Source organism: Solanum pennellii, chromosome 12 (genome assembly GCF_001406875.1).
Source record: "Solanum pennellii chromosome 12, SPENNV200".
NCBI classification, from domain to species: Eukaryota; Viridiplantae; Streptophyta; class Magnoliopsida; order Solanales; family Solanaceae; genus Solanum; species Solanum pennellii.
This window is the reverse complement of record NC_028648.1, coordinates 67237661-67256225: the sequence shown is the minus strand read 5'-3', so window position 1 is coordinate 67256225 and position 18565 is coordinate 67237661. Positions and strand designations below refer to the sequence as shown.

Here is an 18565-nt window from a genome sequence, read left to right as displayed (position 1 = left end):
GGTGTTTTGATCCCTTTTTTAGAATAATCTAAGTATTGACCTACGACAACATCGAAGGGTCGTTGACCCATCAATGTCTTGTCGTTTGGCCACTGTCAATTTGTATGTTTTAGGTCAAATAAATGTTAGGGCCCTCTCCAAGGACCCTTAGGGTTTTCCTTAGGGAGTGGTACCCAAATTCTTCGACCCTAATAACACTCTAGTACATGTATAGCACTTTTTTTACTAAATTTGACTAAATTTCGACACTTAAAACACCTTGAAACATGCCAAGACACATTAGTGTCGATTTTACTAGTCTCCTGATGTCTTGGTTGTTTCTTGATGTTTTAAATCTAAAATTTCCTAATTAGTTTCAATACATTAATTTAGGCTTAGAAACATTGTTTGTAAGGATTGGTTTATGATGTGAGGCTCTAGACAAAGTCATAAACTTGCGGAGTGTTACATAACTACAACCGAGAGAGGCAATTTGTTCAAGATGGGAACTACAAGTGCGACAACAACTTCAACTTGAACAACTACGGTAGCAAGAACGATTGGTTTGTGCCATATGTTTCTCCTCACTAATTGAGAATCTGCCCCTAGGGAAGGTGGAAGTAATTTTGCTTGTATTGAGAATATGCTGAAGAAGATCATGAGAAGGTTTGATGAAACTGATAAGTATGAGAAGGAGATTAGAAGTAATTTGTATTGTATTGGACAAAAGGTGGATGCACATGTGGTCTCGATAAAGCATCTTAAGCTACAAATGACTCAACTTTCTACTACAGCAAACCCGCGCTAACCTGACACTCTTCCAAGCAACACTATCTAGAAACCAAAGGATTATGGGAATTGCATGGAAGTCACTACTAGACGGGGTAAGCTATGTGAGAGTTGGGTGATGCAACAATGAAAGAAGCAGAGTTATCTCATAAAGTGGTCCCTATGCCTAAACCTCCGTAACCATTTCCGCATAGATTATTGAAGAAAACGAATGATGGTAAATATCACTAGTTTATAAATATGTTGTAACAGCTTTCCATCAATGTTTCATTGATAGATGCTTTAGAGTAAATGCCTGGATATGCTGAGTTTATGATGGATATGGTGAAAAAGGAGAGGTCAGTTACAAGGTCTCATGTGCAAAAGAAGTATGATCCAGGTGCCTTCACTATTCTATGTAATATAGGGTTTCTACACTTTGCGAAGGCACTGTGTGATCTTGGTGCGAGCATAAATCTTATGCCATTGTCTAGTTATAAGAATTTAGGCTTGGGACACCCAAAGACTACCGTGATGCGGTTACTGATAGTCGATCGAACTTTGAAGAGGCCATTAGACCTAGTCCTTGATGTGTTTGTGAAACTGGAGTCGTTTATCTTTCCTAACGACTTTGTGATTCATGACCGTGAGGTTGATTTTGAGGTCCCCTTTATCCTAAGGAGACAATTCCCTGCCACTGGGAACTTTAGTCGATATGGAAAAAGCGTAGATGATGTTTAAGTTGAACAATGAAGAAACAACATCCAACATCTTTAGGTCAATGAAGTAAAGTGGTGAGCTCCAAATAATATCTGCTATAAATTACAGAGTTGAGAGTGTATCATAAGTGCAAATTGAAGAGTTACTAGATGTTGAGGCACTAGCAGATGTAATCTTGAATTTATATAGTTATGGTATTGAAAAGTATAATGATTTTGTGGCCGCACTTAAAACAAGTGAATATCGGTCAAAGCTGAAGAAGTTGGAGTTTTACATGATGCATCACGAGTCTCCACCTGTGAGACCATCTATTGTGGAGGCATCGAAATTAGAGCTTCAGGATCTACCACCGCATTTGAGGTATGTGTTTTTGGGTAGAGATGACACCTTGCTGGTGATTATTGCAGCATATTTAAATGGGAAACAAGTAGAGTACTTAGTGGTGGTATTAAAGAGGTGCAAGTGAGCCATTGGATGGGCTATTTGCGGATATTATTAGGATCCCTCCCGGTATTTGTTCCACAAAATCAAACTCATGCCAGATCACAAACCTAGTATTCAGAACCAAAGAAGGTTGAATCCACATATGCAAGAAGTAGTTCAAAAAAGATCATCAAGTAGTTTGATGATGGGGTCATTAATCCTATTGCGGACAGCACTTATGTGTGCCTTGTTCATTGCTAGCCTAAAAAGGGTGGGATGAATGTGGTCGTTAATAATAGGAATGATCTTATTTCGATGGGCCCGTGACCGAATGGAGATTTTACATCGACTATCAGAAGTTGAATGCTTGGAACGAATAGGCCAATTTCCTATGCCCTTCATGGAACCGATGTTAGAAGGACTTGCAGGCAAGTGTTGGTATTGAATTTCTTGATGGCTACTCGGGCAACAACTTGATATTTATGCCCAGAAGACAAAGAAACAATCACCTTCACTTGCCCTTAGAGGACTTTTGCATTAAAAAGGATATTGTCACGACCCTCAATCACCCCTTAGAAGTTAGGGAGAACCCTTGTTTCGTGACCGAGCGTACTTGACCCTTTGGGGTATTTTACAAGCCCTTTACTATCGTTCATCACATAAGACATGAAAGTAGAGCGGAAATTTAAAAATTGTCACGAATAATTAACAAAAGACAATCTTTCATAAATACTTAGAGAATCTCGTCGTCACAAGGCAACTTAAAGACACGACATAATAGACATAATATCTTAGGGACATGGCCCTCTACAATAAAATAAAACACATAACAAGTCTTTAAATAAAAAAAAGAAAAGGACTATGCCCTTGAATATATGAGGACATACTTTGCCTGGAGAGAAACTTTCCCAAGCTCTTCCTTCTAGCCTTCAAACCTTCCAAAAAGCTTCTAACCTATACTTATATAGTATAGAAAAGTATGGGGTATGTACAAAACAATGTACTAAGTATGGCATATGCAAAAACATGTAAAAAGGGACATTTTAGTAAAAATAGCTAATCATGCACTTTAAGTAAAACATACGTGAATATAAGGCAAAACAACATACTAACCATCATTTAAAACTTAGATAAGAATTCTCATAATTGTAAGCCAACAAGAACATTATAGTAAAACCAACTTGACCTTCATAGTGAACTCCTTAAGCATTTAAAGTAAATACATTTGAACATTGACAATGAATAATTTAAAGCATTCACTATAAATTCAACTTGAGCAATTACATTTAACTATCCTACACTAAATGAATGAACTTCCAAGGTTAAGCGAAACAGAAAGTGAACTCGTTTTCCTTAAGAGTTTCCCTAGCTCGGAATCATCCTAAGACTCACTAAGGTATGATATGGAGGAAGTATGCATATGCTTCCTCCAATACACACTAAAGAAACCCTCAATACCACCCCTTTCTTCTTACTCAACTCGGGAGAAACAAGCCCCTTAATCAATGGCAAGACATTATAAGACACCTGAGAAACCACCAAAGTCTTCCCTTACGGAATACCTACTTAGTGCAATGAGTAAGAAGCGTCACATACCACCACCTACCCTAAGTAGTACATTCTTTTAGAAGGTTTGGCACCAAGTCTTCCCTTTCTGAAGGTCCTACCTAATGCATTGAGCAAAGAGCATTCCATACCACCACCAACCTAAGTATTACGTTCCTTTAAAAGACTTAGTTCGATCAATTCTTTGTGGGGGATTTGATTAACCGACATAGACAACTAGAGCTAGAAATGGTATACAAATTTTAACCCCTACAGGATGTGGGATCCGCACTTTCGTAGAATAAGGTCATACTTCTTAGCTCTTTCATATAGTTCCCTACAGCTACACCTATGTGGACACATAGTTAAGGGATAAGGAGATTGCTACTAAGTAACTCATTCTCTACTAACGAGGAGTAATCATCTCAAGAGGTACTTTGGAAAATACAACATCTCAACTCACAAAATCTAATCCACCTCTCCTTCATATCCTCTCAGTGCTAGGCATAACTCCCCACAGATTTCTTCACATAGTAGTCTATCATATAAAGCTTGCTAGGAATGGAAAGGTTGCTACTAGACACCACATCTAAACTCAACAAGTGTGTCCACCTCAAGATTCCCATTTTTAGTCAACTTAGTATAATACATTCTTTAAAGTGTGTGTGTGTACATGTCCACACCTTGCATATAAGAGTCATTTCATTTTCATCAAGTTCTACACATACTTTAACCTTGGTTCATCAAGTTACACACCCTACATGCTTCTCATAATCATATACTTCATTTACACTTAAACTAGGTCAAGCATGCAATTCAAGCTACATCAAAACACGATACAAGACCCATTTCAATTATCTCGTCATTTCACATGTTAGACCTTGAAGATTACATATTGAAACATACTAAATAACATCAAGTTCCTCAATTAGCACCTCCATCCATAAGATGGACCGTACCACTCAATATCAATTCATAACAGGAACTATAATGAAAGCAACTCAACATCAATTTAAACCATCATAACTCATAAGAAATTTATCAATATTTAACCATATTAAGTCCCTTTGGGAAGTATCTACACCAACATGACAAATACAAGAAGACCCAAGTTCATAATCTACTCAAATCATGCTCACATAACCCAATTTCAAGCCAAAGGTTGAAGTATACATAAACAAGAGCTTCATCCAAATAATCAATTCAACCCAAACTAAATACATTTAAACCATTAAAACTTAAATAGAAGAAGACCCCTAGTAGAATTAAAAGTTAGAAGGAGTTTGAGTTCAGAAAACCTTTTTGGAAGTTGGCTTCTTGAATGGAAAGATATTCAAGAATGAACACCATACCTCACTTAAGGAACCATATTCCAGGATTTTTTTTTTATGAAGAGACACGTCCAACCAGCCCTCGTATCCTTCCTTGACCTCTAGCTTTCAATAGAGTCTTTAGAGAGTTTGTCTTTAGAGAGAGGTTTAATATTTTGAAGAGACGGGTCTTGTCTAGGTGTATGCCATAAAACTATTTTAATATAACATGAAAACACTAAAATTATCCACCTAGGGTCTTAAAACAGTTGGGGTGTACTTATATAAAACTCACCAAGTTGGCAGCAACTTCACAGATTGTAGGCCTCACTGACAGACCTTCACCTGCGGAACGTCGTTGAGACAACGGACCATTGGTAGGGTCTAGTTGGTGGATACTTAGATATAAATAGAGCATAGACAATTAAACTTCACAGGTCTAATCAACTCCCTAGGTCGACCGACCGTTGAGGGACCAACGGACCATCGTTAGGGTCGTCGATGACCACTGCTTTTTGGCAGTTTTTTCCAAGTCTTAAGCCCTTCATCTAGGGCCCCTTGTGTGTCCTAGCTGGGGTCGTGCCCAGTCGTTAAACCCCTAAAATAAGTCTTCTAGGTCTTAGAAACATCAAATGCACGTTTCAAGTAAAACGAACACGTAAAACTCGTCTAAACTCAACAAGACACACTAGTACATTCGAAATCATACTTTCCGAACGTCATGGACGTTCTTGGTCGATTGAACTCCAAACTTAACCAAACTTCACACACTGACTAAGGACGCTAAAAACTTAGCTTAACTTAAAATTAACTCAAGAAACATCCACGAGACTCTAGTTCACCTTAGTTTGTTTTGGGATGTTATATTCTCCCCCACTTGGAATAACATTCGTCCTCGAATGACACTTCAACTTTAAGAATAACAAGGACTCGCTTAGCATCACATAAAACACTTCAATCATGATCAAAAAACTCAAAATTCAAGCATCAACCAATAAACAGCATCCTTTAACACTTTCAAACACCTTGCAACACAAACTCTTTTACCAAAACTTCATGAAGTCAAAATTCACTCTTAGTCTTCTTTTATGGATGAACTACCTTTCCCAACATTAAACATGCTCATACACAATACTTTTACACACATTGAAACTTCAAAAAAAGAAAACACAATTTTTGTCTCAAAAAATCAAAATTCTCATAGTGAAGTTCACTACTAAGTTTCCAAAAAAATTGGAAAATTCATTCTTTAAGTAATTCATCAAGATGACATGATCATATCAAATATAAAACCATATAATCTCTCTTCATAACACAAAGGAAACAATAACAAAGAGTTAAGACTTAACAAAACCATCAATCTAGTTTAATTATCCTTCCTAGCCCCCATCCCATAGGAAGGGTTCTTCTTGGAGCATTAGGATCTACGAAGCTTTGATTGAAATCTTTCCCCCTTGATTTAAGGTTTGGTCATTCCCTCATCTTGTGGCCCTTATAATCACATGAAAAACAACAATCCGTTCCGGCAAGACATTTACCCCATATGTTGCTTTCAGTAAGTAGGGCACCTAGCCCTTTCATAGGAATGACCACCACCTTGAGAATGTTGATTTGGATCCCTATCCTTGTTTCCCATGAAAGAATATTAGGTATAATACCTCTTCTTAGGCCTTTAGTGACTAGAATCATCCGACCTAGGGCTTTTACCTTCTTTCCTTATCTCCCTAATTTTGGACTCCTCAATTTTTTGCGCGTACACCATGAGGCTATAGATATCCATATCATTAAGAAGCATTGCCGTACGACACTCTTTTTCAACCAAGATAGACACTCCCATCACAAACTTGTTCATCCTAGCCCTAGGGTTGGCTACCATGGTTACGGCATACTTGGAGAGTTCATGAATTTGAGAGAGTACTCTTGCACAGTCATTACACCTTGACGAAGGTTCATGGCTTCAACCAACTTTATCCCTCAACTCTAGGGGAAAGAACCTTTCTAGAAAAGCCTCTTTGAATTCTTACCAATCAACCAGCCCTCTTTATAGGTGTCTCTCACTCCTCCATTGCTCAAACCACACTTGAGCCACCTCCTTAAGTTGGTAAAGGACTAACTCCTCTTTCTCCCTAGGGGTCACACCCATAGCATCTACCACTTTTAAAACCTCATCTATGAAACCTTTTGGATATAATCCACCTTAGTTCCATGAAAAGTAGGAGGGTTCATCCTCATGAAATCCAGAATCCTACAGGCGGGATTACTAGCATTTGGTTGTGGCCTATCTCCTTGGTTAGCTTGGCCCACAAAGTGGGTGTTAACAACATCATCTTGAGCCATCATGAGTTGGGTCAAGTTCATTAGGGCATCCTGCAACTCTGCATTAGAAATATTACTCTCAACAAAAGGAGCTTCAGTCATAGGAGACACTTGAGGTCCTTGGGGTTCCGGAGGCACTTGAGGTTATTGGGGTTCCGGAGGCACTTGAGGTTCTTGAATGGGAACATCCACATTCTCTTACTCCTCTTGACCAACAAGAGGAACTTGGTCACAGAGAAGGATCCTCTAATTAGCTACACCACCCTCCTGCCTTCTAGCGGTCGATCTCCTCGTATTCATGTCCTATAAACACAAAGAGAAGAGATTAAGAGAAGACATCTTACATGACGCAACTCTAAGGTACGACATTAGAATAGATAAGAAAGTGAAACTTCTATCATCCTATAGCCTCTTGTACATGGATGTGTCGCGACTCACACAAATGACCAAGATACTACTAGATGTGGCTTGTGAGACTTTTAGAACCTAAACTATTTCTCTTAACTTTATTCTCTGATTCCAAGTCTGTCACGACCCGAAAAAACCACCTAGAAGTTAGGGAGAACCCTCATTTCGTGACCGAGCATTCTTGACCCTTTGGGGTCTTGTACAAGTCCTTTACTATTGTTCATCACATAAAACATGAAAAGTACTGCGGAAATTTAAAACATTTCATGAATATTTAATAAAAGACAATCTTTCATAAATATTTAAAGAATCTCGCCGTCACAAGCCAAATTTAAGACACGACATAATATACAATATATATTAGGGACATGGCCCTCTACAATAAATTAAAATACATAACAAGTCTTTAAATAAAAACTAAGAAAAGGACTATGCCCTCGAATATATGAGGACATACTTTGCCTTGAGAGAAACATTCTCAAGTTCTTCCTTCTAGCCTTCAACCATCGAATATATGAGGACATACTTTGCCTTGAGAGAAACTTTCTCAAGTTATTCCTTCTAGCCTTCAAACCTTCAAAAGTATTTTACCTATACTTATATAGTATAGAAAAGTAAGGGGTTATTACAAAACAATGTACTAAGTATGGCTTATGCAAAAACATGTAAAAAGGGACATTCTAGAAAAAATAGATTGTCATGCAATTTATGTAAAACATTCATGAATACAAGACCAAAACATCATACTAACCATCATTTATAACTTAGACAAGAATTCCCATAATTTTAAGCCAACAAGAACATTACAGTAAAACCAACTTGACCTTCATAGTGAACTCCTTATCTTGACTTTCATAGTGAACTCCTTAAGAATTTACAGTTAATACATTTGAACATTGACAATGAATCATTTAAATCATTCACAATAAATTTAACTGGAGCAATTACAATGAACTATCCTACACTAAATGAATGAACTTCCAAGGCCAAGCGAAAGAGAATGTGAACTCATCTTCCTTAAGAGTTTCGCTACCTTAGAATTATCCTAAGACTCACTAAGGTATGATATGGAGGAAGTACACATATGCCTCCGCCAATGCAAACCAAAGAAACCCTCAAGGCCACCACTTTCAGCTTACTCAACTCGGGAGAAAAAAGCCCCTCAATCAATGGCAAGACATTAAAAGACACCCAACAAACCACCAAAGTCTTCCCTTTTGGAATGCCTAATTAGTGAAATGAGTAGATAGCGTCCCATACCACCACCTACCCTAAGTTGTACATTCTTTTAGAAGGTTAAGCACTAAGTTTTCCCTTTCGGAAGGTCCTACCTAATGCAATGAGTAGATAGTGTCCCATACCACAACCTACCCTAAGTAGTACGTTCTTTTAAAAGACTAAGTTCAATCAATTCATTGTGGGGGATTTGATTAACCGATATAGACCATGAGAGTTAGACATGGAATCCCGATATTAAACCCTATTGGATGAGGGATCCTCACTTGCCTAGAGTAAGGTCATGCTTCTTAGATTTTTCATTGATTTCCCAATAGCTACACCTATATGGACAAATAGTTAATGGATAAGAAAATTGCTACAAAGTAACTCATTCTCTATTAACGAGGAATACTCATCTCAAGAGGTACTTTGGAAAATACAACATCTCAACTCACGAAGTGTAATCCACCTCTCCTTCATATCCTCTCGGTTCTAGGCATAACTCCCCACATATTTTTTAACATAGTAGTCTACCATAGAAAACTCGCTAGGAATGGACAGATTGCTACTAGACAACACATCTCAACTCACGAAGTGTGTCCACCTAAACATTCCCATTTTTACTCTACATAGTATAATACATTCTTTAAAGTGTGTGTGTGTACATGTGCACACCTTGCATATAAGAGTCTTTTAATTTTCATCAAGTTCTACACATACTTTAACGTTGGTTCATCAAGTTACACACCCTACATGCCTCTCATAATCATATACTTCATTTAGAGTTAAACTACAAGCTTCATCAAAACACTGTATAAGACCCATTTCCAATATCTCTTAATTTCACATGCTAGACCTTCAAGACTACATATTCAAACATACTAAATAACATCAAGTTCCTCAATATGCACCGCCATCCATAATATGGACCATACCACTCAATATCCATTCATAATAGGAACTATCTAATTAAAGAAACTCGACATTAATTCAAACAATCATTACTTATCATCAATTTATCAATATTTCACCATATTAAGTTCCTTTGGGAAGTAGCTACACCAACATGACAAATACAAGAAGACCCAAGTTCATAATCTACTCAAATCATGCTCACATAACCCAATTTCAAGCCAAAGATTGAAGTTTACATACACAAGAGTTTCATTAGAGTTTAAAAATCAAAATAATCAATTCAACCCAAACTAAATACATTTAAACCATTAAAACTTAAATACAAGAAGACCCCTAGCAGAATTCAAAATTAGAAGGAGTTTGAGTTTAAAACCCTTTTTGGAAGTTGGCTTCTTGAATAGAAAGATATTAAAGAATGAAAACCATAAATCACTTAAGGAAGAAAAATCGACTAGTTGTTTTGATGAAGAGACACGTCCAACCAGCCCTCCTATCCTTTCTTGACCTCTAGCATTCAATGGAGTCTTTAGAGAGTTTGTCTTTAGAGAGAGAGTTTGAATATTTTGAAGAGAGGGGTCTTGTATAGGTCTAGGTTTTAAAACTATTTTAATATAACCTAAAAACACAAAAATTATCCACCTTGTGTATTAAAAGACTTAGGGTGTATTTACATAAAACACCCCAAGTTGGCAGCAACTTCACAGATTGCAGGCCTTACCGAAGGACCTACACCAACGGAGCGTCGTTGAGTCAACGGACCGTTGGTAGGATCTAGTTGGTGGATACTTAGATCCAAATGGAGCGTGAATAATTGAACTTCACTGGTCCAATCGACGCCTTAGGTCGATGGACAATTGAGGGTCCAATGGACAATCGTTAGGGTTGTCGTTGGCCACTACTTTTTGGCATATTTTGCCCAAGTCATGGGCCTTTCATATACGGCCCCTTGTGGGTAATAGGTGGGGTCATGCCCGTATGTGAAACCCCTAAATTAAGTCGTCCAGGTCTTAGGAACATCCAACGCAATTTTCAAGTAAAATGAACACATAAAACTCATCTAAACACAAGAAGATATCATGGACGTTCTTGGTCAATTTAACTCCAAACTAAACCTAACATCACACACTAAACTAACTTAGTTTAACTTTAAATCAACTCAAGAAACAACCACGAGTCTCTAGTTCACCATAGTTTGTTTTTGCGCGTTATAGTCATTTGGGTTTTGTAATACGCCGGTGAACTTCAAACATTCTATAATGTCTATATTTTCCGTTATGGTGGAGGAAACTAATGAGGTTTCCATGGATGATTTTTCCGTTGTCGGTGACTTATTTGATCGGTGTTTGCGTAATATGGTCGAGGTGCTCAAGATATTTGAAGATTGCAATTTGGTGCTAAAGTGGGAGAAGTACCACTATATGGTGAAAGAAGGTATTGTGTTTGGCCATCAGATCTATAATAAGGGATAGAGGTTGTCGGGCCAAAGTTGAGGTGATAGAGAAACTTCCACCACCCATCACCGTCAAGGGTGTGAGAAGTTTACTTGGGCATGATGGTTTCATTATAGGTTTATAAAGGATTTTTTTTAAATTGCACATCGTTTGTGTAAATTTCTAGAGAAGTACTACAAGTTCTAATCTGATGAGTCGTGTTTAAGAGAATTTAGAGCATTGAAAGGGAATTTAGTTTCTAAACTCATTATTATTTCAGCAAATCGGTATGATCCATTTGAGGTTATCTGTGATGCGAGCGGGGTTGAACTTGGTGTAGTATTGGGACAAAAAAAGTAAAACCCTTCACGCTATTAACTATTCTAGCAAAGCCCAAAATGAAGCCCAATAGAATTACACTGTAACAGTGGTGTTTTTGTTCGAGAAATATTGATCCTATATGCATTGAGTAATTGATCGAGAAGAGGGACATGAAACCAGGGTTGATCAAATGGTAAAATTGATTCAAGAGTTTGATTTTGAGGTGAATGATAGAAAGAGGACCGAAAATCAAGTGGTTAACCACTTGCCTGGTTTAGAGGATGAAGTTATGCCCGAAATGGGGGAAAGGGATGAAATTAATTATACGTTTCCAGATGAGCACGTATAGGCCGCTTCTCAGAATCTGATCCCATGGTTCGCAGACTTTGATAACTATTTAACAATATGTTGTCCCTTCAGATTTGACTTTCCACCAAAAGGAGAAGTTCCCACTTGATGTGAAAAAGTTCTTTTAGGATTATCCATACTTATAATGTAGTTTTGCCGATGGGATTATTCGTCGTTGTGTGCCTGAGGTTGAAATGTTGAGTGTTCTAAAGGTGTGTCATTAATCGCCTGTTAGCGGGAAACATGGTGGTATTCAAGATGAGCATAAGATCTTGTAGTGTAAGTACTATTGTCCCACCATCAACAAAGATGCTGATTATTTTTCCAAATCATGTGATCATTGCCAATATGGCGGAGGGTCTTCAAGGAGGCCAGAGCTTTCCATGAATCCCATTCTGGTGATTGAATTATTTGATATATGGGGCATTGACTTCATGGTAATGTTTGTGAGTTTTCATGGGATAAATTATATTATTGTGGCATTTGTCTATGTGAGAATATAGGTTGAAGCAATTTTACTCGCTATCAATGAAGGAAAGAGTGTCACCGCATTCCTGAAAAAGAATATCTTCTCAAGATTTGGTACACCTAGGGCCATTATCAGGAACAAAGGTTCTCACTTTTGTAATAAGTTCTTCAAAGCGCTGCTGGAGAAATAGGATATTCGCCACAATGTGGCTATCCTTACCACCCACAAACTAGAGGGCAATGTGAAGTTTCAATCTAGATATCAAACAGTTTCTCGCAAAAACTGTAAATGCCAATAGAAAATATTGGTTGAGGAAGCTAGATGATGATCTTTCGGCCTAGCGCACTGTATACAAGACCCCCATCAGTATGTCTCCATACAAAATTGTATATGGGAGGCTTGTCATTGACCAATCGAGCTAGAACATAAGGCAATATGGGAAATGAAGAGACTTAACATAGATTGGACAGGAGCGACATATAAGAGGCTAAACGAGTTGAATGTGCTTGATGAGTTTAAACTAAAATCCTATGAAATTTCAGCTATCTACAAAGGGAATATGAAGAGGTATCATGATAAAAGAATTGAAAAGCGATAATTTGAGTTTGGTGATCTTGTGCTTCTATTCAATTATAGGCTCTATTTATTTCCGGGCAAACTCATGTCCAAATGGAAAGGTCCATTCCTCATAATCAAAGTGTTCCCACATGGAGCGATTGAGTTTGATAAGAAGGAAGGAACAACGTTCAGAGTTATGGACAAATGAGTAAGATCCATATCGGGCATACAGATAGTTTTCACAAAATGGTTGAGGACAACCATCCAAATGAAGTTCGAGTAATCAAGGGTCTTTCATCGTGTCGTGACGTTAAATAAAGAAGTTTTTGGGAGGCAAATTAAGCTCACTCTAGCCAACGATAAGCTTTGTTTTTTGTGAAGAAAGAATTTTTCTTTTAGTTTAGTTGCTCTAGGTGTTTAATTTTCTTTTTTCACTGTGTGCTAGTGTTTGCTAGAGAGAAGATAGGGTCCGTGTCTAAAAAAGTTTCCAGAAAATACAACAAGAATGGCCTAATGGTTGCTATATGTACTGGAGCTAAAATCATAATCCGCAAGAAATGGTCTGGTGTAGAGGTCTACGGACCCCATCAAAGGTCCACAGGTAATAATGGACTCTGAATAGTGTTCAAAAATCCCAGGTAAGCCTTGACTCTTTTCTTAGTATAATATTGATCGAAGGTCCCGATCGATGGACCATCGATCGATCAAGAAACGGTCAACAGGGTATCCTTGATCTAGTCAGCCAGTGAATCGAATAGACCCGATCTCCATTATTAAAAACACCACCATTCAAATCCTTCCCCCCTTTCTAATTTCATTCCATAACCGTCCCCTTCCTGAAATTCCTCTCTAAATCACTCCCGGAATAAGTAACAAATCTCTAAAAATCCTCTGTCTTTTCACTTTCCCCAGATCCCAATCATCTGTCTCAAAAATTCCCTCTCTTTTCATCCCCATAATTCCAGTGATCAGACTCAGCGAGCGTCAACATCTTGTTTTGGTCGCACACCATAGAAGGGACACAATCACACCGCTCTCGATTGCCTGAAAGGTAATTTAACTTTTCGTCAATCGTAATTCATATTCATAGTTAAATATAGGAAGTCGTGAGTCGGATCTTGATCTTGCGACTGAATCAACTAACAATACATGCTAAAAGTTAAGTGGTGATCATCTTAGGTATGATAAATATTAATTATGTAGGATTTTAATTACCCGCAATATGTGTGTCTAAGTCTACATGTCAGTTCTGACCTGGGGTTCCATACTTCATACCTAGCAGTAGAAAATTGTGCAAAATTTGATCCCTAGGAACAACGAACTAGCATAGATTATGTTGAAATTCATGAATAGATGAGATTGTGGTTAAAAGTGGTCCCTACATATTGGAACTTGAACTATAGGAGGACTGAAATTTTGCACAAACCTCAGTCAGAAGACCTCGTCTATGGACCATCGTTCAATCGTTGGATCGTTGATTGGGTCCGTGGTTTGCCACAATCACAAAAAGTCACAAGTGTCAAAAATGGATGTGGACTATGTCCCGTCGATTGATCGTCAGGCCGTACTGCAAATCCTTCATTTTTATAATAGAGTAGGTTTGAACTCATTAAAACAACGGAAGGGTTTCACGGACCACAGATCACTCTACAGACCGTCAATGAGACACTTCAACCTTACATTGCATCCAATGAAATGTTATTTATTTATTTATTTTTCCATTGTGAACTATATCTCCTTGAATTATTTTGAGTGTGTCATTGCGCTATTTTGGCACTAACAATTTCTCCACAGGTACAATAGCTTCTAAGAGGCAAGTGGTTTACTCGAAAAGGGGAAAATCCAAGTCATCCACCCCATCCCTCTAGTTAATTGATGAAAACACCGACTCAGAGAGAATCCAAGCCTACAATCCTTGGGGAACAGGAACATCAACGACATCATCCCGAATCACAAGGGGCATACCCTGGAAGGTGAACCCCGATGTAGTCACTGCCCCTAGTATGATGACGAGCCCACAGTGATAGGCTCACAAATTAGGGCTGCCTCAAGTAGAAAAGGGGGCTAAATGTATGGCTCTTAATCTGCAACTGTTTCAGGCTCAGGGTCTGCCTAGTCTTCAGGATCCAAGCTAGCCAACGCATCCAATAAAAAGATAATGAACAAAAAGCCTCATCTAATGAGGACACTAGCTCAAAAGATCGAATATATGTCCCTCTTCCGATAGCCGGTGAACAAAATAGGTGGTGAGTCGAAGGGCAATGGCAGGTATAGAGAGATACCAAGATGATCAGTGAGAAAGGGGTGATGACTCGACTGGTCCCTATGGAACGACGAGTCCTCATAAGGATCCTACACACAGGGCAACAGGAGCACGGGCTATTAACCCTCCACAAGTGTGACTGATGGCACATGATATGGGCACATATTTGAGGAGATTGTGAGGGAGTTCTATGCCTCCTCTGCTGCCACTCTTTGAGGGTCCATCCACAAGCGGGCCAAACCCGCACAACAGGACTCTCTCAATTACACAATGGTTTGAGGATGCTGGGTAGACATCTCACAAGCCACTGTCCATCGATTTATTTAAGCCCCACCACTGGTCGAGACTGGAGCCTCAACATCGCGGAGTTTGATTATAGGAGGTGATTTTTCAGAGGAGTGTCGAGGTGCGGGAAGCGGCGAAAACGTGGCTAGCCACTACAACATATTAGGCCTAAAGCCACACTAAATCAAGAGAATGCTTGTAAAATGCTGCTTAAACCTTTTAAGGCTACTCTTTAAAAGTGTATCCTTAGTTTTTAGCTTTTGACCACGGTAATATTGACAACACTTGTAAAGCGTGCTCTTTAGTAGTTTAGGCTACACTTTATAAGTGTAGTCTTATCATGCTATAATTGGTCCCACCTATTTATATATATTCACACTTTAAAAGTGTCTTATTTTTATAATTATAAAAAAATACTTGTCAAGTGTGGCCTTATAGTTTTCACTAGAATATTTTATACGTACATACATACATATATATATATATATATACATACACTACTCCAACAAATTTGTCTGTCCCTAACATTTTTATTAAGCCAAAAAAATTAATAAAAAAACACTCCAAGTTTCAAATAGTCCTTTCATTGTCATCTTCAAAGACCTAGCCGAAGTCACTTCCATAGGATCTTAGCAATCAATTCATTCTAGAAGACATGGCGGAAGTTCAAGCCTCAACTCTCAGTTTTTCTCAAAATCAGAAAAATCTCTCAAATGCTCATAAGAGATACGGGTTACCTAATTCCTAAGTGTTGTATTACGAATCAAATTTTCTTTTTTCTATGTGTTCTTGGTATATTCTTCATATTTTTTTCGTTCCTTTTACTGTATTTAGTGTTGACACATTTTCTAATGGTCCCTAAAGCAGGTTTGTAAATCTTATGAAGGGACATATTCCGATTGAAAGTGAAGCTCTTGGTAAGGGGTGAATCTGCTAAAAAAAGGTTTGTGAATCTTCTATATTTATTATTAAAATTGGCATTCCTAGACGTGCAAATGAATCTAAGTACCCCTTTGTGAACAAATTTCGAGCAACTAACAGATGAGTTTTCAATGATTAAAGGTTTTGGTCATGAATGAGAATGGGTGAGTATTATCTAGAGAGCAATTGTTAGATTTTTTTCTTGGCGATTTGAATTTCTTTCTGATGTGTTTTTGTTTGACGTAATCTATTAAAAGTTGGAGCTAAAATGACGAGTTCTTACTATTTGCAATTAGATATTATGGTCTAATGTTCGTAACATTACCTTTTATAAGTTGGACCCAAAATGGTTAATTTAACTGTATATATTCAGATTTTTGTTCTAATGTTATTTGTATTAACATAATCTGTTAATAATTGTAGCACTAATGGTTAGATTTTAGTCATAGCTATTCATAGATAGTTTTTAGCTATCGTGTTTTAAACTTGTTCTAATGTTCTCTGTACTAAAGTAATTTGCTATAAATAGGAGTGAAAATGTTGAGATTTTAGGTATGGGTTTCTTACATGTATTGAGTACCCCATATAGTTCATGATTTTCTTATGTACATGTATTCAGTTGTCTTACTAACTTTTACATGAGATTGAACATATAAATACTTATCACGAGGTAATCGTGGCATGTAAAATTTTGAAAAAGACCAATGCTTGTGTTAAGTCTGCATAAGAGTACTGAATTAGAATCTCAAAAACTATATGTGGATGTCATGGTGACATGTACTTAAGAGTGTATGCCTTTATTTAATGAAAAGAATGATGGAATGCATGTATCGTACTGGTCTGTGGCAATTGTGTTGTTTGTAAGTCCATCACTTTATAGGTAACCTTTTAGGTTGAAAAATTTCTTGTGTGAATGCAATCACATCCTTGTGATCATTGTTATTGGTATCCCGCTGCTATTTCTTTAAGAGAATCTGATTCTACCAGAGCTTGATCAACATGTAGATTTTTCTGTATTACATCCTCCCTCAAGTTTAGTGTCTTTGTTTTACTGTTTATATATATATATATATATATATATATATATATATAAACACACACCCACACACACTCCCTCTTGGTTCATTTTATATTTGAATACATATATGCTTAATGATAAAGAATCAACAAAAGTAGTAAAGATAGAACACACTAAGGCAGACACCGAGGTAGCTGAAAGAGTTGTAGATTTACTATCTGGAATTAAACAATGTAGAGTTTTGTTTATTACTTCGTCCCTCAAGTTTAGTTTCTTTGTATTAGTGTTTATATATATATTGTAACGACCTGTTTAGTCGTTTCGAGCAGCAGAGTTAATTTCTTGAAATCACTGTCTGGGTCGACGGATCCCACGACGGACCATCATGGGCACGACGGACCGTCGAGGGGTTCTCGTTCCAAAACACTTAGAATTTGGAAATTTGGGTACTGAGATCGACTCTCTGAACTTCACGACGAAATGGCAGGACAGACCGTTGAGGGCTCGACGGACCGTCACAAATCCTTCCACAGAATTGAGTCTCTGAACTTTGTGACGGGAGCAGCAGGACGGACCGTCGCAGGCACGACGGGCCGTCACAGGCTGCCTGACCCTGACTGGGTCGGATTTCTGTTAAATATTTTAAGGGGCGTTTTGGACTATTCCTTCTTATAATTATAAAGTTAGTGGTTTAATGTTAATAATTTAATTACTTGGGGGTTAAAAGAGAGAACCTTAAGACAAGTAGTGGGGTATTTTATCATCTTTTATACTTAATTATATGACAATTAGGGTAAAATAAATAGGGTTTGAATAAGAAAAATAGAAAGAGACAGAAAAATAAAGAGATGAGCGAGAGAGAGAAACGAACGAAGAGACAGCAAGAATTTGGAGAAGTAGATTGCTTGATCACAATTCTTCGGTGGAGGTAGGTTATGGTTTATGCTATTTCATAGTAAACTCTTAATAGCGAATGATATGTATTGGGTAGTATTGTAAAGTCTCCTATATGCTTAATTGTGTGTATGCATGATGTGATTATATATATAATTGTGATGAAACTAGCATGATGAGGCTGTTGAATCTTAAACCCTAAATTTACTTTGTTAATGATGATGCCTTGGTATAAAAGAAGGCTTGATGAACTAAAGTAATGAGATTAGAGGATCGGGTGTCACGTTCCGACACCAGGATAGTAAAAGAGGATCGGGTGTCACGTTCCGACACCAGGATAGTATATGGATCGGAGTGTCACGTTCCGACACCAGGAGAGTATATGGATCGGGTGTCACGTTCCCACACCAGGATAGTATATGGATCGGAGTGTCACGTTCCGACACCAGGATAGTA

The 18565-nt window shown here is 37.8% G+C and overlaps 1 protein-coding gene and 1 long non-coding RNA gene across 4 annotated transcripts in view; both read left to right on the top strand.

Annotated features, from left to right (window-relative positions):
- Window positions 1-1059: 1059 nt before the first annotated feature.
- On the top strand, window positions 1060-1933 carry LOC107006498. The gene is made up of 2 exons (XM_015205039.1): window positions 1060-1473; window positions 1673-1933. The coding sequence occupies exons 1-2, from the start codon at window positions 1060-1062 to the stop codon at window positions 1931-1933; spliced, it is 675 nt and encodes a 224-aa protein (XP_015060525.1).
- Window positions 1934-16076: 14143 nt separating this feature from the next.
- The window catches only part of LOC114075159, an 18765-nt gene continuing 16276 nt past the window's right edge, over window positions 16077-18565 (top strand). For all 3 annotated transcript variants that reach the window (XR_003575559.1, XR_003575558.1, XR_003575557.1), the window contains exon 1: window positions 16077-16219. This is a non-coding gene — a long non-coding RNA (uncharacterized LOC114075159). The remainder of the gene's footprint in view (window positions 16220-18565) is intronic.